Source organism: Fundulus heteroclitus, chromosome 17, assembly GCF_011125445.2.
Source record: "Fundulus heteroclitus isolate FHET01 chromosome 17, MU-UCD_Fhet_4.1, whole genome shotgun sequence".
Lineage (NCBI taxonomy): Eukaryota > Metazoa > Chordata > Actinopteri > Cyprinodontiformes > Fundulidae > Fundulus > Fundulus heteroclitus.
The window spans coordinates 8,732,681-8,759,488 of NC_046377.1; the positions used below are offsets into that span (position 1 = coordinate 8,732,681).

Here is a 26,808-nt window from a genome sequence, read left to right on the forward strand (position 1 = left end):
CTCTCTTTTTTTTTTTTCTTCCTCTTTTGAAAATTACCTTCCTGGCTTGCTTGTCATGTAAACAGAATATGTGATGCCTTGAGTGGCGTTTCTAGGATGTTTATCCTTGTGATGGCGTCTTTTATAAATGCACCCAGCACCGAAACACTGGCTGTTCACATATCTGCCTATCCAGGCCATGTATTATTCAAAGGCTTTTCTTGGGCGATATTATAATAAGGACTAAGGATGGAGATGTGGGTGCGTGCATGCGTGCTTATGTGTGTGTGTGTGGATGCTTGGTGGAGACTTGAAATAGAGGTGGAAGTGCTGTGTAATTGGTTTAAAGTAGATGCTATCTCTGCAGTCCCACTAAAAGTAGGCTTGGAGGAAGAAAAAAGGACAGGGAAGAAGAGAGGGAAAGTAAATGAGAAGACAAGGAAGAAAAGAAAACATCTGCTTGTGTCCCGAGGGGTGTGTGGTGCCTCGTAATGATCGAACAAGGAGTATTGTCAGGAGCGCTGCTTACTAACACGCCACGGATCGATGTGGGGGAAGCCCCTCTGTAAAAACGCCGTGTGAGTTCTGCCAGGGCTTCGACCACACACACACACGCGCGCGCAGGCATAACCTATCCCCACACCCTCACTCACATTTCCATGAGCGCACTCGCACACCAGTGCCAAGCCTAAAGGTTAAACTGTCATCTTTAATAGGATGTGCTGTCTAGGCAGGGTCGTAACTTATTTGGGTGCCATTTGAAAAACGCCAGAGCACCCTTGTCCTCAAAGAACATAAGTTACACAGTGTATTAATCTCCTGATGAAAATTATATGGCTGTCTGGATTTTTAATGTTTACTCGAAGGCCTGCACCCCCTCCTCCCTGATAATGGATTTACAAGATGGGGTGGTGGCTGCAGCACCAACTCGTTCTGGATTTCCGTGGGGGGGATGTTCTTCACACATTAGTCACCACTGACTATGGGTTAATTCAGTAAGATCTAGGATGTGAATTTTGTTCTATTTGTGTTTTTTTTTTTTTTTCATGTCCTACTTTTTTGTCCGCTGTTTCTCTTGGATAGTAAACCTCTGGATGACTGAATAATTTAACTTCTGTCCATTTTTCTCTCTTTTTTTTTTCCCTCGTCTTCTTGATCTGCCTCCAGCTCACTTCATGAAGAAAGCGGACGAACCCATCCCCTATACGGCCACGGCGTGTGCAAGTGGCCCGGCTGTGAGAACGTGTGTGAAGACTTTGGACAGTTTTTGAAGTAAGAGGATATTGTCTAACAATGTGGTGTTGGTTGTTATGTCTTCTTATATCTCTCAATTACAGTGCCTTGCAACGGTAATCATTAAAGTACTTTGACTTTTCCACATTTTGCCACATTACAACATAGACCACCTCGATGTATTCTATTGGGCTTTTATGAGATAAATCAGCACAAAGTAGCACATAACATTAGTCCAGACCACAAAACTGATCAGTTCAGACACCATATTGAAATGCTGCACATTCCCATGACAGGAAACTAAAATTAAAGTTAAAATATGCTAAATAAAAGACCAATGCTTTTGTTGTAACTAACATTTTCATCAGTGTAACTCTGAAAAAGGTGGAAAAAGGCCCAATCTATATCAGCGACTTGTGCTGCTTGGTCATGGGCCAAGCACAATCTCCTGGTTGCAATGTGACTAAATGTAAAAAAAGTTGTATTAAAAGCTGGTTTGTGTTGCCAGGTCTTATTTTGAGCACGACACATCAAAGCAATCCCTTTTTGTTCCTCCTCTCTTCGTGGCCTTACTCTGAAACGCTCCCTGTCTTCCTACAGGGCACATTCTGACCTCTAGACAGCGAGTTGACAGGGTTCTGCTCCTGCAAAGCATGACTCAAACCAACTCTGATCCATAACAAATTTCCTCCGCAGCGTGGAGGGACCTGATAGGTTTGTGAAAAAGCGTCAAAAGCTAATGGCAACTCGCACGGCCGCACACTTACCTCCACAACAAAGGGCCCCCATTCACTGTTGTCATGGTGCAGGCGCCGGAGCAAATGAACTCTTCATGCTCCATCAACAATTTAGTTAATTAGCTCATTTGTAATTGGCCGGCTTTGTTGCCAGGATGTTAGTGGGGGGACATCAAAGGAAGAAGGTGTTTGCAGCGCTGCCGATTACAGGTTATCACATTGCCACTCACCGAGAGCCTCTCTCCCTCCCTGTATCCCTGACTCCCCGCTCTCACACAGAGAAGAAAAGAAAGGGAAAGCTTTAATTTGAATATTCTAATTAGATTTGTAATTAACTGTGAAATAACGATCTGGTGAGTGTTTTTCATGGGCTGTAAATGTCCATGTGAATTCTCATAAACTCCCCAAATCAGGACAATGTATCCACTTATTTTCCCAGTAATGCAATTCTCTGCAGCGTTGACTGCAATAAGGTGCAGAAAGCCAGGAGATGTATCCACACAAAATAATTATAGAAATAAAAAGTAGGATGTAAGATTTAGGTCAAGCTTTTGCTAATTCTACTGCATCTTGTGAATTACAGCTAGGCGGAGTATCTGTGGATTGAAATGACTCCAATAAACAGTGTTTTCAAGTCTTTCAAAGATACTTCCAGGCAGTAGATTAGGCTCCGTTTTCATATGCTGTCAAGGCAAATAAAGTTAAAAGGGCTGTAATTGACTGCTGTGGATTTGAATGTAATGAACATGAATAGATATTACTATTGCAGCACGGGAAGTGTTTGCTTATATCCTTTGGAAAATGTGAAACATACATGTCAGAATCAATATACAGGGATTTTTATGTTTTGCGTTTTGTCATGTTAAGACCGCGTTGTGATGCCACGTGCTGGAAATAGACTAAAACAAAGTAGTGCTTAGCTTTGAAGTGGAATGGAATTGATACATTTGAAAAGTTTTCCCAGATAAATGTTTGAAACTTGCAAATATATTTCTCTAAACTATTCCGTTTCTGCTCTGGTTGTTTTTTGTTTTTTTTTGGTGTGTCTGGTGTATTTTGGGTTGTTCTCCTGCAGGAATATGAACCTTCACCACAGTGTCTAGTCTTTGCTGCTTCTAACATGTTCTCTTCCAGGATTGCTTTGTATAGGACTCTTTATTTTCGTATTAACTCTGGTGAGCTTTCCTGCCCCTGGTAAGGAAAAGCTTGATGCTGCCACTACCATGATTGGGACATTAGGTTAGTTTTCTCCCACCTGAGCTGTGTATTTTTGCAGCTCCCCCAGAAATACCACAAGCCTCTTTGGTGCTGCCACGTTTATCATATTTTTATTCATGAAATGTTAAAAAAAACTACTTTTCATTCAGTTCAAAAGGATCCATTTTATCTGTTTGTCACATAAAGTCTCTATAGTGGTTGTACCCTGACAAGATGTGAAACGTTAAATGCTACATGAATACTTCAATCTTGAAAAACAATCTTATGAAACAGCAGATTGTGGTGCACAATCCAGGACTACACATGCTGTAGTCCTGGTAGAGCAGTTTGCCTTGCAGCTTTGGGGAGAGAGGCACCTGTGATCCAGCAAGACTGCGGCGGATTAGCAGGTTTTCTGATATCATATCCAATCACCTAAGCGCACTCACTTAATAGAAGGCATCACTCTATTTTTTGGCTCCGTATGCTCTGCTCACACGCAAACGCACGCTAGTCTGTGTGCTTTAAGGATACTCTGTGTAGGTAGCTTAGTTGGTCACTTTATCCAGGACTAGAAGTGCACTGTATAAAAGATGTGTGTTTGCTGATAAGCTTCTGTGAAATCATGCACGCTTGTAAAGTCAAACCAGAGGAGCCAGGAAGACAGGTGGAGAGAAAACAGTTGTATTTCAAAGTAAAAAAAAAAACAAAAAAACAGGTGCGCAGGTTGGCAGGCAGTTTTGTAGGAACATTTTTCAGAGCGTCGCCTGTTACAGGATCACGTCTTGGCTGAGTCCCTCACACAAAAACTGTACTGTAACCCAGCCAGCACAAGAAAACAGACGGCAACACAAAAAGGCAGGCTCGTCATTTGAACAAAGATGGCTGCTCGGTGCCATGCCTTGGAGCAGTCATTGTAGGTGTCAGAGGGAGTCCTTTCATGTTTCCGGAGATGCCGTTTGACTACACACACACACACACACACACACACACACACACAGACAGAAGCACCGTTTAAACGGGGTTACATAAAGCGGATGTCAGATTTAGATGACAGCTTAGATGTTGGGACTTCAGTGGAGGGGGGGGGGGGGGACACATTTGTTGGGAAGGGATTGGGGAGAGACCCAAGTCAAGCTGCCGCCTCGTCGCTCGCTGCAGGAGCTCGGCTCAGCGGCAGTGACACGTTTAGTCATCTATTGTTTTGTTGCATGAAGAAACTTGTCAAAATCAGCATTTAAACGGCTCCTCGGCGCACTTTAAAGTGTCTCACCTCGAAAAGGTAGCCGCGAGGTAGCACGGCACCCCGAATTAGCTCTGTGAAGTTCAAAATGGTGTAATATCTATGGGAATGTTTCTTGATTGACTAGGTGTTTCAGTTTGGGGTTCTGTTTGTGTTAGCTACGCGCCAAAGAGGGGCTGAAACACATGAAGGCATTGAGGTTATGCACAAGAGTTGTTTTTTTGCGAGCAGCCTTTGGTAAAAATAAACGGACAAGCAGTTAGGAGCTGAAAAGATCAGCATTATACTTTGGAATCGAAGGAAAAGGATACATTGTTTTCTCAAATGACTTTTATGAGTAAAAGGATATTCTACAGTCCAGTCTCAAGTCTGTTTTTTTTTTTTAGCTAGCTCAGGCTTCCTAGTCATATGACTAGCTTCCATATCCATGGTGAATGTAGGCTAGGTTGCTATTTTTCTGGGGAAACTATAGAAAACTATTCATGTCATTTTATTTCCTCGTCACAGTCATGAACTTGCTGGCCTATCTAAAATACATTGAAGCCTGTGGTTGTGTCAATGTTCGCAATGTTATTTTTGCAGACAATCTTGGTCATAATGCAGTAATTGTTTGTTGATATATACTCCAAGTAACATGTATTTGTACTTTGGAAACCACTAAATCTCTTCACTGTGTTGATTGAAGCCTTGTTACTGGGCTTGCTGAAGGTCACATAGTGTCGTTCCATGTACAGTTTAAGAAGATACGATTGAGGAGAATGTGGATTTAACACATATTGTATCATCACTGTAGTTTTTAGCTATCATAATATCGCCTTTGGATTGTTTGTTTTTTTTTGTACCATGGAGCTCTAGTGCTGTGGCAAAATTTGAAAAAAGTTCAAAGCTAATGAGTCATTTTGGAAGGGACTCTCATGCATTTCTCAAGACTTTTTATACATGCAATAATGTTCCTTATCACAGATTTTGAAAAGTATGCTTCGATCCTTACAAAAACAGATACCAGCAACCCCCCCACCCACCTATTTCAATGTTCTGTCACCGTTCTGCTCTCCTTATTAGTGGCACCAAGGCAGGCTCTGTGTTAAAATGGCAAGCTCAGCCGCTAACCTGATCGCTAGTGTCTGTAACCCTCTACTAATTAAACCCACAAGGCAGCAGCCAAATGTCTTTGTCTTTATATAATGTACACATATGCACATTGTTGAGGCAGGCATTTACTTAAGCAGCTCCCCAGCCCCTTGCCTGGTGAAGCTCTGCTCCACCCTACTAAGACCTTTAAAAGGCAGGGCAGCACCACCAAATGGCGACAGTGTCCATGAAAGAGACCGTGTGTAAACAGGCTTTGCGTTAATGCACTTATTTAGAAGTGTGTACCGCTAAACCGGTGATCGTGTGTCATGTGCGAACAGTTAGGGGCTCAACTTTCTCTACTGGGCCTTCATAGCCCCTGATAATACCCACAGACAATTAGCAGAAGCGTACAATCCCATATATTCTGGCTTGAATAGATTTATTATTAGGCCCTTAGTGGACATTGATGTCCTATACATATTCATGTCTATAGCTATGGGGAAAAAACCTTCAAGATCTTTTGTTCTTTTTTTTCTTCAAGACAAACTGCAGATTTTAATAGAACAACGAATCCTTCTCGGGGTTTGAAAACAACAGCTGTGTCTCCATTCATGCCTGTTTTTCCACCCCTTTGCTTTAATATTTACTCTAATTTGTTCTGAATTGTATGCCTTGGCCACATCTTCCGGTCTACATCTTTTCTCTCCAGTTTTCCATCATCCATGCCTAGTGATAGGGGAAAAAAATCACACTACATTATAATTTGCTTCTTATTATTTATGTATAACTAACACCAAATGAGATATAGTTTGTTTGGGGGTATTAAAATTAAAAGAGCTGATTACAAATGTATGCAGCACTTTTCAAATTTCATTTTTTAGTTAACTTTTTTTAATCTTATCTTCTGGTAGTTTATGTTTAGCTATATATAAAGCAAATAAACAAGTGCTTTATTTTGAGGTTTTGGAGTAAATGGGGCTGGACAAAAAAAAATGTTACAGCATACCCAAAAAATTTTCTTTTCACTTTTCAAAAATCTTTTCATCCTTTTTTGCTGAATGGCAAATAAACCAGTTATCTGTTTTTGTTTTTGTTTTTGTTTTTTTTGTTTTTTGTAGAAATCCTTCTTGGCTATAACTTGGCTTTAATCAAGAAGAAGTTTACCGAAGGGCATCAGAGTAAAGTGGGGTGAATACAAATGCACACCACACTAATCAGATTTTTAAAACTGTCTCCTTTTCATCCCATGTCATCATAATCCTAACCCTAGTAGCTATGCCCAATGTGTTGTTAGTTTTTCACATAAAAAAATGGAATAAACAATAAAACTAGGTGAAAATTGGTGATTAGAATCATTTTCGTTGTTCAGTCAGGTTAGAAGCATAAAACCTTCTTCCTATTCCCCATTTCACAACATTGGATTTTCTTTTGTCATTTCTTTCCCTGTCCTGTGTGTCTGCCCGCCCCCTTCTCCTCCGTTTCTGTCTTTGTTTGGCATTATTAATGCTCAGCAGAACATGCACCATTTGAATATTTTATAAATGCACGTAGTAATCTTCCTGTAATCGCCTTGCTAACTGGCCAGCAGTGAAATTGAATGTACGGAGCTCTAACTGTCTGCAGGACCGCCGTGAGGCCTCGCACACAAACACATGCACACATAACTAAGCGTAGCTGCTTGACGATGAGACGTGGGCTCGATAAAGATTTTGCTCATCTTTTTCTTTTTTTTTCCCCCCCTCCTTGTTTTGTAATGAGGTATCTTCAGGGACAGCGAGCAGCCATCTCTGTGCTTTTGAAGCAGCTGTAATTCATGACACACACCATACATCAAGTGCATAAGATAGCATTATGGGCAGTGAAATGAAAAGGGTATTTGCAACATTAGTTCCCTCATCCTGCGAGGGACGTGATTAAATGATTAATGAAATGCCCCCCCTTTTTTTTTTTTTTTGCATGCGTGTTCTGAAACAGCAATTAGGCACAAGGCTGTGGAAATCCACCAGTGCCGTCCCTCATGCATTTCTCTCCCCACCTCTCCTTGTTTTTTTTGTTTTTTTTTTTCTTCTTCTTTTTTATGCTACCTCATTCTTGATTTATAATGAAACCTTTCAGAGCATTAGACCTGAAATGGTTAAGAAAGCAAAGGCAGGGACGAGATGAAGCGGTTTAAAACGTGTTCAGTCTTAATTGAAAGGTACAGGACAATTGTGATTACAAATGTTCTGCTCAGCTTCTGATTGACAGGCCAAGAAGAAGCAGCTGAATTAGTTGACTTGTTTTGCGCTTTGCAGATAAACAAGAAAAGGGGGGGAGGGAGGGAGGGGGGGTGGAAGTGTGTGTTCTCGATAATGAAAGCAAGATTGTGTTCTCAGATAAAGTGAAAGCCAGAGAGGAAGATATTTTGTACTGCCTCTAATGCACTGGAGGCTGTGCTGTAAACGATCATTGAAGGGTCTGCAAGCTAACCTATAATTACTGCAGATAAAGTGGCAGCTCTGGCATTTCATAAGCGTGTCTCCTCAAAGCTTGCTTTGTGAGTTTGTCTCCAATGATCATTTAGATAGAGGCTCATTACCCAGCATCACAACACTTTAGGAAGCCTTTTTCCACCACATATTTGCGCTACCGCGTACGTGTGTCTGGAATAAAGGTCTATCTTAATGGTTGAGCTTTTTTGTGTCCTACAGATGAAATCCGATCGAGACAAAAACCTTCATTGACTGTTATGGCTGTCTGGCTGCCCTTTTTTTTTCTTTTAATGAGGCGAACACACCAGATATATTTAATATGTCTGCGGAGCGATAATGCACCTTCAAGTGAAGAGCCGCCATTGTGTGTCAAATGTTGCCGGTGTTAAATTGTGTGTATTGTTTTCAATAAATTAGGGGGACAAAACCATTCTGCTGGGCCCGCACGTTTTATTCTCAGAAGAAAGCAGTGCTCAGGCTGGCGCTGAAGCCCCCCCACCACCACCACCACCACCATCTAAACTGGCGCAGAACTATTGTCATGTTAAAACTGGTGCCTCACACCGTCATGTCACTACTAATTACTTCATTTCAGATAGGAACAATGGTTTCTAACTGGGATCCTATAGATAATTGTCCATGTATAGAAATTATCATAAAAACAAAAGTTGATACTGTAATTATTATCTACCACATTTTCTTTGTGTCAGGGTACACCAAGTTATCTTAGTGTTACCATATGGTGCCTTATAAAAAAAAAAAAAAGTCTCATTGTGAAGACCAAAGAACACACCAGACAGGTCAGGGATGAAAAAGCAATGAAGTTTAAGGCAAGGTTAGGTTAAAAAACAACAATCCTAAAAAGCATATAACACAATGATATGCCAAGAGTGCTGGAAAACAGAGAGTAGACATCGCCCTTAATACACCATTCCAACAGTAAAACACGGTGGTGGTAGTATAATGCAGTGGCGATACTTTTCTTTAGCAGAGACCGGGGAGCTAATCAGAGATGATGGGAGGATTGATTGAGCTAAATATAGGGCATTACTGGAAGAAAACCAACTACAGGTGTCAAACATGAGAGAACTGACTGTTCCATGTTCCTAACAGAGCACTTCACTCTCAGACTGCAACTTTACAGGTGGTTCCTAGGGTTTCTTAAAGTAGAATGGGAGGCAGGTCTCTCAGGTATTAGGATCCTCTCCTGTGGAACCAACTCCCAGTTTTAGTCTGTGAGGCAGACACCCTGTCTACTTTTAAGACTATGCTTAAAAACTTGTCTTACTCAGGTTATCTTGCTATCTGTGTTGTTATGCTGCTATAAGCTTAGTTTGCTGGAGAATGTTCTCCATCCACTCTACTACTCTTCGATCTTACATTGGTTGATGTTATTTCAACTTTTAACAACATGTTTTCTATTTTTTCTTTTCTTTTATTTCATGTTCATAGTAGCTACTACTGACCTGGCTTTCTGTTTAGCTGTGACACCGTCCTGGACGGAGTCAATCGGCTGAGCTATCGCTGCCAACAATTTCATACTTCTATAAATGATACACTTGGCCCTGTCTTTCAGCGTTAAACCCTGTTTCTCTTCTAGACGCTCGCTGTTAGCTTAGCTTTTACTGTGGCTAACTGTATGTGCTCTCTTTCCTCCTCTAGACATGAAAACCGCCTCATCTCCTTAGATGTTTCTCTCCTAGATGAAGCTGCTAGTACAGCCATTAACCTTTTACTTTTGTTTCACATAGAAAGTACTCTGGGGTCAGTGTTCTTTGTGTGTGTGTGGGTGCTCTCTTCTTAACCCTTTCTTAAACACTGTGCCTGGTTCTGTTGGAGGTTTCTTCCTGTTAAAGCGGATATTTCCTCTCCACTATCACTCCATGCATGCTCTATCAACACATTCTCACTCCCGACTCTTCAAATATTGACGCTCGGTCAAGTCACCTGCACGTCACATACTGGCGCGATGGGCGTACCCCTCTTGTCATATATTGACGCACAGGGTGCATGACAGGTTTTGTCACTGCAACAGAATTTTTTGCCTACATAAATGCTGTTTGTCGCTTTAGTAGTGTGTGGTAACATGTATACTAGTGTTTGTTTAGGTTCAGGTGTGAGGGTAAGGGATGGGTTAGTATTAGTTTCGCAGTTCATGTAAAATTTTCGTGAGTTCAGGCCACAACCTCTGGTATGATTTGAATGACGTAACTTTTTTTTACCACAAGAAGTGCCATGAAATAACATGTGTCGTGAATAGGCGCTATGTAATTAAACCAAACTAAATTGAATTGAGATGACTATATTTATCCCTTTGTCCTTTCAGGCACCTAAACAGTGAACACGCTCTGGATGACAGAAGCACAGCCCAGTGTAGAGTCCAAATGCAAGTCGTACAGCAGCTGGAAATACAAGTAAGTTTCTTTTTTTAAGTAGTAAAGGGGCAAAAATATACCACGGCAGAGCAAATTTACATGGTAGTATTTTTAGTGCATTAGTGCGGTCACGACTATAGCAGTCAAAACTTTATTTTGTAAAACTTGCACGAGTAGGAGAAAGGCCAGATTTTGGTTTGCTTAATACTTCCAGACAAGCAGGACCTGCTGAATTCAACAAAGCCACTAAACAAAGGAATCCTCAGGCCTTACAACAGAAGCCATTATGGCTGTTTTAATTGAATTAAGCCCATGCTTTATTTTCGCTGCTGCTTCCGTTTTTTTTTTTTTTTTCTTCCTCCTTCTTTTTCTTTCCAATTAATAGCGAGTGCATCTCTCCCAGTCTGCTGTGTTAATTAACTGCACTTTGCACCTGAAGAAAGCTCAAAAGGAGGGAACTATTTTCAGTAGGTGGAGCGTGACCTTATTAAGAAGTCATGTTGTATAGATAATGAGAGCGCTGATTGAGTGACATTATTACTCAGCACTGCAGACGAGCACAGCTCTGCCTTTTGAAACAAATAAAGACAGAGGCGAACAAATGTTCCAGCACCCCTGGTAAAGATGTCTAATAAGAGAAAAAAGGTACAATAAATTCTCTTTTTATTCCGGAACTATATTCTCATGAAAAAAGTAGAGAATGGACCTTTAATTCGAATGTTTTTATTCCATGCAAAGCAAGAAGAAATGGTTGTTTTTAACAGAATCAGCAGTTGCACGATTGTTGCTACCTACTGTCAACACTTTATCCAACTGCTTTTTTACAGTAGGACATCCCTTATTCCTCTACTATAACATTTCGCAAATGATATAGGATTTAGGTGAGGGGATTCTGATGGTCTAGTGAACCAATTCTGTGTTGATTTTGCTATATTCTTTGGATCATTCTCCTGCTAAAAGACCCCGTCTTCAGTTAGACCAACAGATTTTTAATCGAAAGGGTGCTTTTTCCAAAGGGTGCATGATTTCTGGGTTTCTGTAATACAAACAGGCCCATAGCATCACAGATCTTCCACCGTGCTTAAAAGAGAGCATGAGGTTTTCCCTGCAGAGTTGAGCAAAATCCGTTAAAACATTTAAGTTTTTCTCAGTAGGACAGAAAATACTTAGAAAGAGACTGATGGTTATCAATGGCGACTGGATGGGCCAAAAATGTCTCTTATTTTTTGGACATTTTATTTGTTCCTTTGTAATCCTGCTGACATGGTGAGATGTAAAAGTCGGGTCCTCATCAAGCGTTAATTGTCACATTTTCAGTTGTTTGAAACTTTGTATTGCCCTGATAGTAGATATGGTTTAAGTAATTAACAATTTCCTGAAAATTTACAATCAGCACACATCACCCTCACTTGATTGGCACATTATCTTGTCTTTCCTTGTTTGACAGGGTCTAAAAAACATGAGTCTCTGTTTTAGGTCAAAATTTATTTCCCAGGGAATCAACGTTGTTACTATAAGGCATTCCTAGAGTCTTTCTAGAGTTTTACAATTGATTTTCTCCCATTTATTTTTAAGAAACTGGTAGGGCTACCAATTATTGTGTCACCTATAAATTTGCTTAAAAGAATTAGTTCTTAAAATTGGATCTTCCTCTCCACAAATGTACTAAAATGAAAGGCGTAATTGTGTTACACTTTTGGTGTAAAATGATCATTCTGCAATAAATGATGAATTTATTTTAGCCGTAGTTCCACATCTGATTTAGAGTGGGCTCTAACATCCTAAAAATATATTTTGAGCACTATCATTACTCATTACTTCATCAGGATTATTAGAAGTCCTAAAAGTAAATAACTGAGAAGTTGTAAAAAAAAAAAGGCAGAGTTCAGTTTCAAATGTTTTTGATTGCAAAGTTCTAGTATCCCAGTGTGATTACATTGTACATCTTCTTTCTGCTCCCTTCTCATCTCTCCCTGTTCTTACCATCCTTAGCGCCATCATCTCAGTTTCTTTTTGCTATAAGACCCATCACTTGTAATGAGGCCCAGCTCTGTGTATGTCTGTGTTATTAAGGGGCGGGAGCGTTTCAGCCTTTCACAAGGTCCGGTCCCTGTCACTCCATGTGAATTAGATTGATGATGAGCACCGGCTGGGGCCACTAACTGGACCGGGGAGGCGGGGCCGCTGGCACCCTGTTTGGGAGACCCTTTCACCTCTCGGCAGGTGCTGGCTGCGCTCCATCCCCCTAACAGTGTCCACAGGACTTTGAGCAGACACCCAGGACCACCTAATTTATGGCCCAACCAGCTTGTTACTGTCAAAGCCTTTTTGCTGACCTAAATTCGGATATTGACAAAAAGATGAAATGCTATTTGTTTTGCCTGACCCGTCTCTGTTCTTGCTTCCCTCCTCCTTCTTTCCTTTCCTCTTTAATCCACCCCTAATGCACTCTCTCCTCTCCTGTTAACAGCTTTCTAAAGAACGGGAGCGTCTTCAGGCGATGATGACCCACTTGCACATGCGGCCCTCAGAGCCCAAGTCATCTCCCAAACCAGTGAGTGCATATTGCTCTGCCTCCTGTAAACACGCCTGCCTCCGATCGCCGAAAATGAACAGTTTAAGCGAGCGGCAGAAGATGAAAGGGAGGCGAATGGGATTTGTAATACACAGTTACATGTGCTCCTTATCACTTATTGTGCATTGTGAGAGGACAATAGAGTTTGGGAGTGTATTAGATGGCGGCGCGACGGAGTCCTCGGCTAAAACGGCGGGGGTCATTTCTTTGTGATAGCTATAATAGGCCAAAACAACCTGTTGGCTGCTGGTGATTGTTTGGCTCGGTGGCCGCAGAAGCGCTCAGAAGTGGAATGAGAGGGGAGAAGATGTGTCATTTTGACAACAAACAGCAGAAAATAACAGCTCAGCGGCGGAGACTGTGGGATGTTGACACGAAGCTAAGATTGACCACAGGGAAAGAGGAAAAAAAAGGAAAAAAAAATCATTTCAGTCTGGATTTTTTTCTTTCTTTCTCTCTTAAACTGAACACTTATAAAAGCATCGCCTTGAGCCATATTTGAATTTCATATCCCAATTATGCATTTTGGCAAACATCACCCCCCCCCCCCTTTCAATTTTAGGAGTTTAGAAATATTAGACATCAAAACATTGTTAGCGTGTTTCTGCTGCTTAGTAAGTGCCTACTTTCAATAGAATCATTTTCCCCAATCGCCTCTCGTCATGGAATGTAGATAATCACAAGATAGCGTAATTATTCCATAATTCCATCAGAAATCAAACCCTTTTCATTATTCTGGCTCTCCTTCTTTTACTCTCCCTCTATGTAGCACTTTTTTTTCATCTTTAAAACTACAGCAGCTTGGCTCCATCTCGTCCAATAAAGAATTTCCAGCCTATAATCCGTGCCTGAATATGAATGAATGATGCTAATGAAGTATTGCATTACATAAAGCTCACTTGAAAGAGCAGCTAATTGCATTTGATGGTGGGGGTAATTCAGACAGAATTCCTAAACGAACAGTTAAGTCATTAGTTTTTTTTTTCCCCTTCTTCTAAGGCCTCCCTACTTTTCCAAAGCTGACAAGATAAGGATTTGTTTGGGGGATTTGAGTTTGTTGGAATAGACACAACAAATGTTTAAATAATACTGATTCTCGTATGGAACAGGATGCACAAGAAAGTTGTACTTTACAAAGTAGTCAAACACATTTCAGTGTATATTACTTGGATATCATGCAGTAGAGACACTGATGGTGTTGCATATTATGTGAGGTGAAAGAAAAAGGTTTTTAAAAAGCAGAAAAGGAGAGGATTATTCAGAGAAGCAGCCGAGAAGCCCATTGGAACTCTGGAGGAGCTGCAGAGATTCACGTTCATGTTTGACAGGACAGCCATTAGTCACGCACTTTCAAATTCTGACTTTTATAGAAGAGTGAAAAGAAGCAAATCACAGTTAAAAGAAAGACAAATGAAGTATTGCTAGCACTTTGCGACTGTCCATGTGGGGGACGCAGCGAACATCTGGAAGAAGCTGCTCTGGCCTAAATTAAACATCATTGGACATGAACTGGTACTGCACATTACCCCAAAAACACATTGTCCTCTCTTTGATACAAGATGCCGGGATGCTTGTCTTCACCAGAAAAAGAGATCCCGATCAGAGATACTGAGAACACGAATGGAATTAAACTGGACGATCCTAAAAGAAGACCAGTTTGGGATAAAAATCTAGATTTCGATGTTGTAGAATGGCCCAGTCAAAGTCTAAACCTAAATCCAGCTGTGGCAACGCTTAAAATACTATTCTCCATCAAATCTTACTATTCTGCCAAGAGCAATGGATAAACAATTCAGTCTCTAGATGCAAACATACCCTAACCGATCTGCAGCTGTAACTGCAGCGAGATTTGGTTCTACAGAGTGCTGACTCAGGAGGGCTTAATACAAATGCATCCCACATTTTTTTTTTATTGGAAAAAAAAACAGTTGAACAGCATTTATCAGTTTTCTTCCACTTCACATTTGCTACTATGTGTTGTGCTGATTTGGCAGGTCACTGTCCCCGTATAAACCAGGAAGAGAACCTAAAGTATCTTTGCCCATGACTGAAGTAGCTCATTATACTTAAATCGGTGTATAATTATCCTCTGCAAGCCCCTCCAAAGATAGTCTCTCAAACGTGACATTTCATCGTATTTATCAACTCCAGGAGCAAATGCCCACCGATGCCTTCTCCCTTTGCTTTGCCCCTCCATCTCCCAGCGCCTTTGGCTCCCACACTGCTTTCCATCTTTCAAGTCGCCTTCAATTCAGAAATCTCGCTGCGGACGCATTCCACTCATAGGCTCACAATTAAGGCAATTTGGTTTGAATATGTAACGACGTCATTACCATTCCAGCTAAATTAGCGCAGGGACTAAAGGTCACTTAGGAATTTTCCAGTCGGTTAGAGCCTCTCACATGAGATTTGGGAAGCAAGTGCAGAAGCGGTGGAAAAGCTGGACGATTACAACGGGCAACGGCGGCACGCTGCGGGGTGAGACCGACAAAAGATTCACCGAAAAGTGTGTTTGTGTCTTGAGTGACCATAGCTGTCCGTGCAGATTTTCTTCTCGTGGGAAGGAGCGGGCACTTTCTAAACTTCTTTCAGCTCTAGAAGTCTCTTTGAATTATGGGTTTTAAGACTCTCCTTTTGTAATAAAAAAAAAAGTTGTTATTTTAAAGTCCCACCAATGAAAGTTCTCGGTTCACCAGTAAATTTAAACTGCCAAACTATCAAGAGATGCTTTAAATGAAATTATACTCTCCTTTCATGTGAAGCAAATCCTTTTGCATCAGTATTCTATGACCTCAGGGTTTGTGGGATATTCTGACCAGGAGGCAACTCTCTAAATCCTCACATCAAAGCAGTCAGGAATGTTGCTGTTGGTGGGAGGCAGCCCTGTAAAGCCAGTGGAAAACTGGCCAAAGAGAAGTACTTTTTATCAGCCTCAAACTTTTAGCACTATTGCATTTAACAATTAGTGTCCCACTTGGTATTCTGTAACTTTAGCGCATTCAAACAGCCTAGTTGGATATAGTTTATTTATATAAACATATCTTCCAGGATAGATGAAATATATCACAATACATATCATGAAAACCTTCTAAAAATGTGTTTTCTGCATGTTTAACCTCTGCTAGAAGTCTGAAAATCAATATCATGTGTCTATCAATGTCTCACAAAAGTTGTGATTATCCCTGAACTTTGTCAAATTTACAATCACAGTCATGTTTGCACATGTATGGCCTGAACTTGTTTATGTGGCTTGTGGTAAGCTGTAAACATGGCCCCTTTTTATACTGAGATTAAATTAAACAAAAGTTTCCAATAATGTCAATACTACAAAAATTAAAAGCCTTGAACACTTTTTTACAAGGTGTTGTAGATTCCCTAGTCAACTATAGCTCTTTTTTTTTTTCACAGACGCTTAAGTACCAAGATGTATCAGATTTTCAAAAGATATCTGTTAATAGCAGTAAGCTTACATCCGTAATTTCACCAGGGTCAGATAACTCGTGTCGGCAGCGTCTCGGCACCAGCGAGAGTTTTAGGGGCTCATTTCTTCACTCTTTAAGAACGACGAGAGCTTGTAGTGGGGGTAAGATAGCCAGGGAGGGAGTGAGAGAGAGGCAGGGTGTGATAAATAGAGAGATAAAGAGAGATGGGGCTGGGATAACGCGGAGGCTGATCGTTGGATAATCTCGAACAGCGTGCTCTAATTAGAATTCTTATGATACAATTTGGTGGTTGTAATTAGTGGAGATGGGCTGGCTCCTCTCCACGAGCCTTGTTAGTGGAAACACAGCTGTGTTAGAGAGGAGCGGTGCAGACGCTCAAATCTGTCAGGGAAACCACAAAATGATGCCTTCCGCCTCCCCCTCAACCCACATGTGTGTGCATCTCCTTCCCACATCATGAGTCACGGCTCACATTTTGTCTCATTCTCCCCCCCTCCGCAGCTCAACTTGGTGTCGAGTGTCACCATGTCGAAGAACCTGCCCTCAGCGTCGCCCCCGAACTTACCTCAGACCCCCACCACGCCCACAGCCCCCATCACGCCCATGGCGGCCATGCCCCAGGTGCCGTCGGTACTGGGAGGAGCCAACGTCCCCAGCATGGGAGCCATGCGCAGACGCCACTCGGACAAATACTCCATGCCTTTGTCTTCGGGTAGGACCAACTACTCAGCGCTGCACACGACACAAATTCACATACTGTAAAAACAGAACTAAAAATAAGTAATACTTTCTTAAAATGAGTGTCTCTGTCCTTGATTTGAGCAGGTAAATAAGATGATTTGCCAATAGAGTAAGATTTTTGCACTTAAAATAGGAACAACTCATCTCCATCATCTTATTTCAGGTGCAGGATGTCTAATTATCTTATTTTAGGGGTCAGAATTAGGGGTCAGAATACTCATTCCATTGGCAGATAAGGTGCAGGTAAGGTGAGGCAGATAATACCTGCCTCACCTTACCTGCTCAAATCTAGGACAAAAACACACATTTTAAGAAGATTTTACTTGTTTTTAGATCTGTTTTTGCAGTGCAAAAAGACAAATTGGCAGCAAAAGTGTATTTATAGTGCCTTGTAAAAGTCCTTTTTTTAAATCTCTTGAACTCTTTCACTTTTTTGCCATGTTACAACCAAAAACTTTTAAATATTGTATTGGGATTTTATGTGATAGACTAAGACAGAGTAACAAATGATTAGGAAGTGGAAGGAAAATACATGGTGTGCAATATTCTTTTTTAATTTCTATTCAGCGCTTTTGACCTACTATCAAAAACCTGAAAACTGTGGCATGGATTTGTATTCTGCCCTCTTTACTCATGCACACCACACTTATAGTGTATTTTTTTTTTTTTTACAATTGTTTACTACTTTGTGTTGGTCTATTTTATAAAATCCAATGAAATACATGTTGACGCTGAAAACACGGTGGCGGCAGCATCATGCAATGGGGATGCTTTTCTTCAGTAGCAACAAGGAAGCTGGCGCAGGATGTTGGGTTGTAACATGACCAAAATGTGAAAGCTTTAAGAGGTAGGAGTGTTTTTGTGAGGCCCTGTAGTTCTTCAACATAATAACTGATTACATTTGACTTTTTTTTTTCTTTCATTTTAACTGAGTTTGATTCAAGATGTAATAAATGCCGAAACAGAAAATTACAGTAATGCCTCAACCCTAAGTGCAATTAATAGTTTGAAACTGAGAATTGCACTTACGTCTGAGATGTACACGATCACAGTGGCATATCGAGAAGTGTGTTAGGTTTCTGAAAGCACGCCTGTGTTTAATCACTCTAAATGTAAACAGACACGAACTTCCTCTGCGCATAAATATTACATGAATCTTAATGAAGTTCAAATAATGGTGGAAAAATACAATATTTATTACATTAAGACATCCCATGTATTAAGCTTTGCATTTTAAACGGCCCCGTCTTTGATGTTTATATTTACTCTCCGTGTTTAGTGCGAAGAAGCATAAATTATTCACTTCAGCCTAACTAACTACACAGATCTCATATACGGATGTATAAGCGTTTAATATCTCTCACGAGAGAGATTAATTAAAAATGCATTTTGTTAGACATGGAAAGTGATGATTTGATGTGCCCTCCCTTTCAACCCACCCTACCCTCTTTGTCTCTCCCCCCCCCCCCCCACCCCAACCCCTCCCCAGTTTAATTTGATGAAACCTTGAGCAAATTCAGCACCTAAAGGTATACAATTTGCCAATTATTTCAGGTGGTGACACAGTATTTATTTTTCCAGAGATTGCCCCAAACTACGAGTTTTATAAGAACGCAGATGTCAGGCCGCCATTTACTTACGCAACCCTCATAAGACAGGTGAGTGGGAAATAAATTAACTTTCGCCTGATTAGATTCAAATTAATTGCGCCGCCCTCCCTCGTCTTTGTCGTTGCCGACTCTGTTGGCGTGATCGTTATTTTTTTTTTTTTTGGTCTCATCTCATTTCAGGCTATCATGGACTCCGCCGACATGCAGCTAACGCTTAACGAAATTTACAGCTGGTTCACGCGCACGTTCGCGTACTTTCGACGCAACGCCGCAACTTGGAAGGTAACCCTACACCGCACTTTTACTCGCTTCAATCCCAGGACGTAAAAAGACAGCCTGAATATACCCAGCACCCCGCCTCATGAATACGGGCTCATTCTCTTTCTCTTATTTATTTTCCACCACGCCGCCTTTTCTGTTTAGAAATGACAGCTGGAAGAATCATTCCCCTTCACATATCGTTTTCTAATTTGGTGCAATTAATAGCGGAGGCCCGGTGCGGATAGGAGAGGGCTTTGACGCACTAATTATACAGCAGCCACTCCATCATCAGCACCTTTTGTTAAGAGATATACCCCTCCTCCTAGTCCTGAAACCACCTTCCCTCACGTCTCATCGGTTAATTGCGAGGAAGGGTTGCCTGGTTTTGCCCGTTAACCAGCTCTCTGGCACAAACCTCCGCACACAAACGCATAAACCGACTCCAGGAGGGGGGTTAACGGAGTCAGGGGGGGGGAGGAAGTGAGAATAGGCCTGTCACGGAGGGGAGTGCTCTTTATTTACTTGCACAAAAGGACCCCATTTGTATGTCTGTCGCTACAACTTTATGGCCCTGTCCAGCCACACAAAGATCGTGAAAAATGTCTGTCCCGCACCACGCGTTTCAGCCAGGAGTGTGTCTGCGTGCTGATAAAGGAAGCCCAGCCGAGCGCCGGAGTCTTCCGTGTTTCATCCCGTGGCCCCCTTGCATGTCATCTGTTTTTTTTTTGTTTTTTTTTTTCCCCTTTCTTCAGCCTTTGTGGTGGCACAGAGGACTGGAGGGAAAACTCCGGCAGCCGCTCATCAGCATGCAAGACGCGTCGCGGCACTAGATTTAGCAAAGTGAATTAATTTGGATTTGGGATGCAAATGAGCACACGGCTGTGTGATCACCAATTCGAAGGGGGCACGCGTAAGGATCGGTGCCCTCTCCCAGTTCGTTAGGTACAGTACGCTGCCATGTTTTTTGCTGCGTAAGAGTGTTTTGACAAGATAAGTTCTCGGCGTTTTCGTTTTGGCGCCAGAACAAACCAGAACCTCTTCCTGTTGAAAACCGCTTTTACCCGTTCTTTCCCAAACAATTCTCATTGTTCCAGTGACTTTAGAGTTATCTCCCGGTGATCTATTTGCATCTACAGCTTCACTATTCCCTTTGTAAGCATTAGCAGGATGATCAGCGATGGGCTTGTCATGTGATTAACGGAGAGAACGTGCGTGGGTGTGTGTGTGTGTTTTTTTTTTTTTTGAGAATAGAAAGCAAAAGAAATGAAAGGTAGTTTAATATCTCAGCTTCGTCTCATCAGCTCAAAAGAGGGATCTGCCCCCACCCTATCCCACTTTCCCTTTCTCTCTCTTTTCTCTCACCCAGAAGCTTATTAGTTCTAACTATATAGCATGCATAATAAAACTGCTCATTTGCTCATTAATATTAAAATTATCATATTCAGAGCCATGGGCATTAAGATCAATCAAATCATGGGATTTTCAGGTCAGATGCAAGATCTGCTTATGAGTTTTTTTTTTGTTTTTTTCGAATCCCTTTCTTTTGCAGAAAGAGCTGTACACACCAAGCTAAAGAGAGATGATAAATATAAGAGACAGGGATATTAAAGCCAGGGTTATTATTTGTAGGGCCTGATGCATGCTTTAATCATGCTTTTGTGGTCATATAATTTTCTCTCTAGAGGTTTTTTTTTTGTGTGTGTGATTTTAATTCATGCACAAATAATGCTGTTTTTAATTTTACAGCAGCAAATTCAAAATATAAGCTGAGAGAAGAATATTTGGACATATAGAAGCCTAGCCCTCTCTCCAACACACACACACACACACACACACATCTGCACAATGATACAAGGCCTTCTGGAAGACTATTTTTTTTTCTTGCAGTACTGTCATCTTTAAAGCGATGTGTCCATTAAGAGCTCTGCTTTTCTGGAGCAGGAAGGGTTACTGACATCACCATTATCAAGGCCGGCATTACCACTTCTGTCACCACCATAAGCCATTCGCTATGCTGATTACCTCCTTTTAGCCTACTTACTCTGATTGATATGTACTGTGTGCAGGACTTGTAAGAGCATTCGCTCTCACTCAATTTTTACTAATTAAATCAATGGTGCGTGAATGTTAAGAATTTCTTCGAAATGTAAAAAAAAAAAAAAAAAATCAATTTCCAGGCCTTTTTTTTTTCTGCATGATGGGTAACGAATGAATATGATTTGTTTTGCCTCATCCTGTCTGACCTGTGCCTGTCGTCTCCCTTCTGTCTCCAGAACGCTGTTCGCCACAACCTCAGCCTGCACAAGTGCTTTGTGCGCGTGGAAAACGTGAAGGGGGCGGTGTGGACGGTGGACGAGGTGGAGTACCAGAAACGCAGGTCGCAGAAGATCACAGGGTAAGGCTGCCGCCGTTTGCCTTTGACCAGGAAAAAGCAGCAATATCCCTTGAATCGTCACGAGCTTCAATTGCAGCTCGAGTGGTTTACTGCCGTCGGACCGAAACGTAGCAGGGCACAATCGTGAAGCAGAAGGAAAAGGAAATGTTTCTCCAGTGTAAATACCTGAAGAAATGTTTGGGAATGATAGCTGTCCTAGTTTAACATGGCTATCATTCCCAAATTCTGATGCTACCTCCACCATTTTTAACTGTTTTGTTTTGCGTTGCTTGTCCTCCACCAACAAAGCTTTGCATGAGGGTGGAAAAGTTCTGTTCCGTGTCAAACTAACCAGCGCACACTCTTCCATGCTTACTATGTGGCAAACTGCAAACTCGTACGTTTTTTTTAATTTATCTTACCACTTTTTCATACAGAAGAGTTGTTAAGTACGCGGCTTACGTTTGTAAGCATATCACACACAAGTGGACTGTTTTCACTTGTTGATTTCTGAAGACAGTTGGACAGTTGCACTGGGTTTTATTTTGGGGTTCCTGAGTAAATGGGTTTTTAATACAAACGCCCGTCCCACTTTTCTGATTTTTATTTTGTGAGGAAATAAATAAAAACCATGCATCCTTTTTCCGGTCAGATGACAAAACTCCAGTAAAAGTGCATCGCGTTTGGTGGTTGGAACGCTAGAGTGGCACAGTGTATGAAATTTCAGTCACTGTTGCAATTCTAACTTGTGTGATTTCAGAGGAAATGTGGAGTAATCATAATCAATATTTGCAAGTTGTGTTATCTTTCCCTAATATTGCGCAGCTCTACCTAAGGCGTATGAATAATCCTAGGAGGTCAAGCTTTGTATTATTAACAGGAAGGTGCAATGTTCATGTATTAACTCCATTTTTTCATTTGTTTGTTTTTCTCTTATTTATTTAGAAGTCCATCTCTGGTGAAGAACCTGCCCTCCAGTCTTGGCTATGGAACAGCATTGAATGCCAGCTTACAGGTACAGATCTCCACATAAGATCTCAGATTAAGCACGAGCGGAAGCATTTTGCAGCTTATCTCTCCTCTCACACCTTTTCTCCGCTCCTCCTTTTTTTTTACCGTCCACCTCCAGACCCAGAAGGCCACCCTGTGGTCAAACCAAGCTGAAACTCTTCCTCTCCCTCTTTCCGTTCTTCTCCCCTTTTCTCCCAGTTTGTTGCAGCCACCTTAGATTGATTGTGGCATGTGCAAATGCAAGGGCATGTGCATTAATATTTATCTAAGCTGTCATAAATGATTTGGCTTCATGGTGTACGCCAGCGAGGTGCTCATGGCAAAAACTTTAAAAATTTAATCACTGTATATAACTTTAATGCGCAGCAGGCTAAAGTGTCAGGAGTTTTTTTTTTTATTATTTTGAGGTAAAGTTTTTGGGAGCCTTTTTATTATTTTATTAATATGTAGCCACTCCACTCAAAGGCATATGAATGGCAGTTACTGGGAGGTAATCTTCTAGCTTCCACACATGGGAAAAATTCCTTGCAACATAATAAGAGAAGGATATTGTATTTAATAATTGCTCTGTTAAATCATTTCATTCCCTCAGCTGTCTCTTTTTTTCCCCACTCTTCACGGCGCCTCTCAACCACTTCTGTCTTTGCAAACCATTTATTCACCTAACATTTCATGTAATTATGCTTCATATGCTTCCCATCTTTCTTGTTCCCTAATAGTCACTCATCCCTCACGCTTTACCTTCCTCTCAGCAGCATCCGCTCTCTTCTCCCTCTTATTTTCCGTGCCTGTTTTTCTTTGCCCCTCTGCAGGCTGCCCTGGCGGAAACCTCCCTGCCCTTGCTGGGGACCCCCGGGCTCATGAGCAGCGCCACAGGCCCGATGGGGGGCAGCTGCCACGGCCTGCTTGGTGGCGACCCATCCGGACCGACTGGCGGCAGCCCGCCCGGGCTGTTGGGCGGGAGTCCACCCGGTTTGCTGGGGATCAGTCCGCCCGGAACGCTGAGCGGCAGCCCCCCGACTATGTTACAGTCTGCCCACGAGGAGCTCAACGGCTCGCTCGACCACCTGGACACCAACGGACACAGCAGCCCTGGATATTCCCCTCCAGTACACATGTGAGTAACAAAAAAAATAAAAAAATAAAAAAAGATGTCATGCAGAAATATGAGCATGATTGGTTTTAAAAGTAAATGGCATGCAGTAGTATTCAGGGACCCCTAAATAAAAAGCCGGTTACAAACAACATAAATAAAACGGTGATCTAGAAATATAAAAAAAAATATGGCTGTAAACCTACCAAGAAAGGCCCATCCAGACAGGCTTTGAGAGGAGAGCATCAATCTGAAAGGCAGGTAGGCATCCAATAATATCTCTGGAGGAGCTGCAGAGATTTACAGCTCAGGTGGGAAAATCTTTTGGTTGGAAAGCTATCAGTGATGCACTTCACAAATCTGAGCTTTTAGGAAAGACTGTTAAGAAAAGAGCCATAAAAAGTCGCATTTGCAGATTGCCACAAGTCATGCAGGAGAGGAAGACAAGACCAAAATTGTGACTTTCTGGTCTACATGCAAAAGAGTCATGCTGTTGGGATGTTTTCTTCAGCAGGGACTAGGAAGTGGGTCATAGTTGATGTGAAGTAGCATAGAGCTAAATACAGAGCAATCCTGAAAAAAAAAATAACTCTATTCGAGTCTGCACAACCCCAAGACTTGGCTACAGATACATTTGTCTTTAAAATTTTACAAAATGTAAAATATCTGTTACTATTCCTCCTCAACCTTATGTGCTAACATTGTGTACCTCTCAGATAAAATCCCACATTAACGTTTTTAGCGTGACAAAGTTAGAAAAAACACAGGAAGGTAAGTCACTGTTTGAGAGGTTCCTAACAACACGAAAAGCATGACTTTGTAAAGACATCTGTAGATTAAAAGCACTGAAGCCATCAGACTGAATCTCTGACCTGCTAAAGTCTCTTCACGCCCCCAGTGGTAAATATGTAAAAGAGTGGTATTTAAAAGCTTCAGATTTTTTTAGCAGCAACAGAAATATGCCAATTTCCAGCTCTCAGATCATTAAGTGTTCTTGTTCGATAATGCAAGCTCAAGCTTCCTCTTCCACTTACATGCACGTATCTCCTGCCCTGTGTTGCTTTAATTGTCTGACATTTAACCCCCTGAATCAGTATCTGTTTAGTTAGTACTGACCTCGGGGCAGAGCTCAATTTCCATTCTGGCTTGCATTGTAAGCAGACTTTCCTCTCCTTTTTAGTAGGATTTTAAAGCCTTTTTGGTCAAACATTCAAGTCTATATATATATATAGGTTATTGTGATCATGCCTGTGTTGTACATTTTAGCCGCTATATTTTATGTGGGAATCTTCCTATTAATATTTAGCTGGTGTGGCATTAATTACTTTAAACATCTCCCCTTTATGTCACTGACAGAGAGTGTTTGTGTTTGACTTTCAGAAACATCTAAGCCACTGTGTGGATATATACACACACACACACACACACACACACACATACACACACTGGCTAGGTTTTCAAACAAACACACTTAAAATATCCTTTAATGCTTTGTCTGTGCTGTCTATCAAAGCTCGCGTTGCAACTACAGCTAACCATTTGTGTAATGGATAAAGGATGCTTTCCGCTGCCATGTGAGTAAATCTATTTATGAGAATAGAAGTGTCTGTGCATTAATATATTTAGACATGTTTACCTCCCTGAAATGGGGTGTTAAGTGAGGCAAATCTGCCATGTTCTTGACAGAATGCCAGTGTTGGCACTCCCTAAGGTCATTTAATTTTCAGTAACAGGACAGCGCAGACTTTTCCCTTACTCCTTCCCCTCTGCTTCCCGTGGCCGCGGCGCCTCGACACTGACACGAGTCGTTATGGAGAAAGGGAGGTATCCAGCCTTCCTTCTCCCTCCACGCCGCCCTCCCGCAGCCCCGACCCGCCTTTCACGCAGTCCGCGACAACCTCGAAATGGAAGAAATGTGTTTCTCGGCGCTGCGTTTTGCTGTGTGTCTTTAAATAATAGAGCGGCTCGTAGCACTAAACTAAATAGTACATCACCTCGAAGACCCTGTTTTTGGAGAAGAGTCATCAGCACGACTGAGTCCATTCAACTGTTAGACAAACCTCCTCTTCCCCTAAATGTCTAAAGGTTAATGATGTCTGCTTAACCGCAGACCAGCTTGCCCTGGGCCCTGCTGTGTGTGTGTGTGTGTGTGTGTGTGTAAGTATGCATGTGCAATAAACTCATGTTCACCCTAAGGGGTTATGCTTAAAAGAAGTGGCAGCGGTAATAACCAGGAAGACCTAAACTCACAATTAGAGCTTCCAACTTCTCTCGCATTCCACACAATATGTTGAACCCAATTATTTTATGTTTGTCTCATGTTTTTAATTTTTTTCGTGTCCACCCTCCTTTGGTGTAATGAACGTCTTCCTCTTCTTCTGCCCCCTTCCCACCGTCCCCGCCATCAAACTCCTGGACTAATGACCTTATTTGCATCCCCGGCTTTACCTCTGCACAATTGCCGACGCTAATCTCCGATTGATATGAGCGCAGGCATCTCAGCGTATTTATTACACCGCATTTCAGGCCAGCGTTTGCTCCCTGAGTGACTCAATAATGGCATCCAGCTATTAGGCGCTAAATGGCTCATCCACATATTTTAATAAAGTGTTGGAAAGGCTGAAAGCGAATACAGCAGTGCATCCTTTTTTTTTTTTTTTTTTTTTGCTTGCAAGGCATCCAAACATCCTAATGAGGGGTATTTTCATAGTGTATGATCACTAAGATGCGGCCGTTAATATTTTTATATGACTATAAGATGTTCAGGAGTGGTGTATACCTGACAGTATACCTGACATAAATTCAAAATTGTGAACAAATCCATGTAAAAGTGTTCACTGAAAGAATAGTTTCCCTTTGGTGTAGCATTTTGATGTTTTTCCTCATCTGCAACCCCTGCCTTAAACCCCCCCCCCCCCCCCACCTCCTTAAATGCACATGGCAGAAACAGAAATATTCATCGCTCGGCTCGAATCCCGCTAAGATCAGCCTCCCATCTTCTCATGCGGACCACATCAGAATATTAATTTACAGTATTTGGCTCTGAATATTAAAGTCATCTGTACCTTTTAAAAATTCTTTTCAAATTCAAAGGCCCCGCCGCCCTCCCTTTCCCCCCGCTGGTGAAGGCGGCCCAGGAGAGACGCATCCTAACGGCGCCGCCGCTTGATAAGTCTCCCTCTCCTCTTTCCGAGTCCACGGGGATTTTCTGATGCATCCGATGTGTCAGAAATAATTAGGTTTTGTCAGATTTATCATTGTTGCACAAACCCTTCTCCCCGACTAGGGCTCCGGATCATGTTATGCCTTGTTTGTGTGTGACAGCATTATTATTCTTGTTAGCTGCCCAGCACTTCTTTTTTTCCACCCACTCCTATGTTGTTCTGAAGGG

At 41.7% G+C, this 26,808-nt stretch overlaps 1 protein-coding gene across 9 annotated transcripts in view; it reads left to right on the forward strand.

Annotated features, from left to right (window-relative positions):
- The window catches only part of foxp2 (forkhead box P2), a 128,745-nt gene that overhangs the window by 96,424 nt on the left and 5,513 nt on the right, over nucleotides 1-26,808 (forward strand). For 8 of the 9 annotated variants that reach the window (XM_036149220.1, XM_036149221.1, XM_036149227.1 and 5 more), the window contains 9 exons: nucleotides 1,147-1,251; nucleotides 10,261-10,348; nucleotides 12,780-12,863; nucleotides 16,829-17,039; nucleotides 18,623-18,726; nucleotides 18,859-18,960; nucleotides 21,213-21,334; nucleotides 22,259-22,328; nucleotides 23,137-23,441. In XM_036149220.1, coding sequence (XP_036005113.1) covers nucleotides 1,147-1,251; nucleotides 10,261-10,348; nucleotides 12,780-12,863; nucleotides 16,829-17,039; nucleotides 18,623-18,726; nucleotides 18,859-18,960; nucleotides 21,213-21,334; nucleotides 22,259-22,328; nucleotides 23,137-23,441 — 1,191 coding nt within the window. The remainder of the gene's footprint in view (nucleotides 1-1,146; nucleotides 1,252-10,260; nucleotides 10,349-12,779; nucleotides 12,864-16,828; nucleotides 17,040-18,622; nucleotides 18,727-18,858; nucleotides 18,961-21,212; nucleotides 21,335-22,258; nucleotides 22,329-23,136; nucleotides 23,442-26,808) is intronic. The other variant, XM_036149226.1, reaches the window with a different exon arrangement.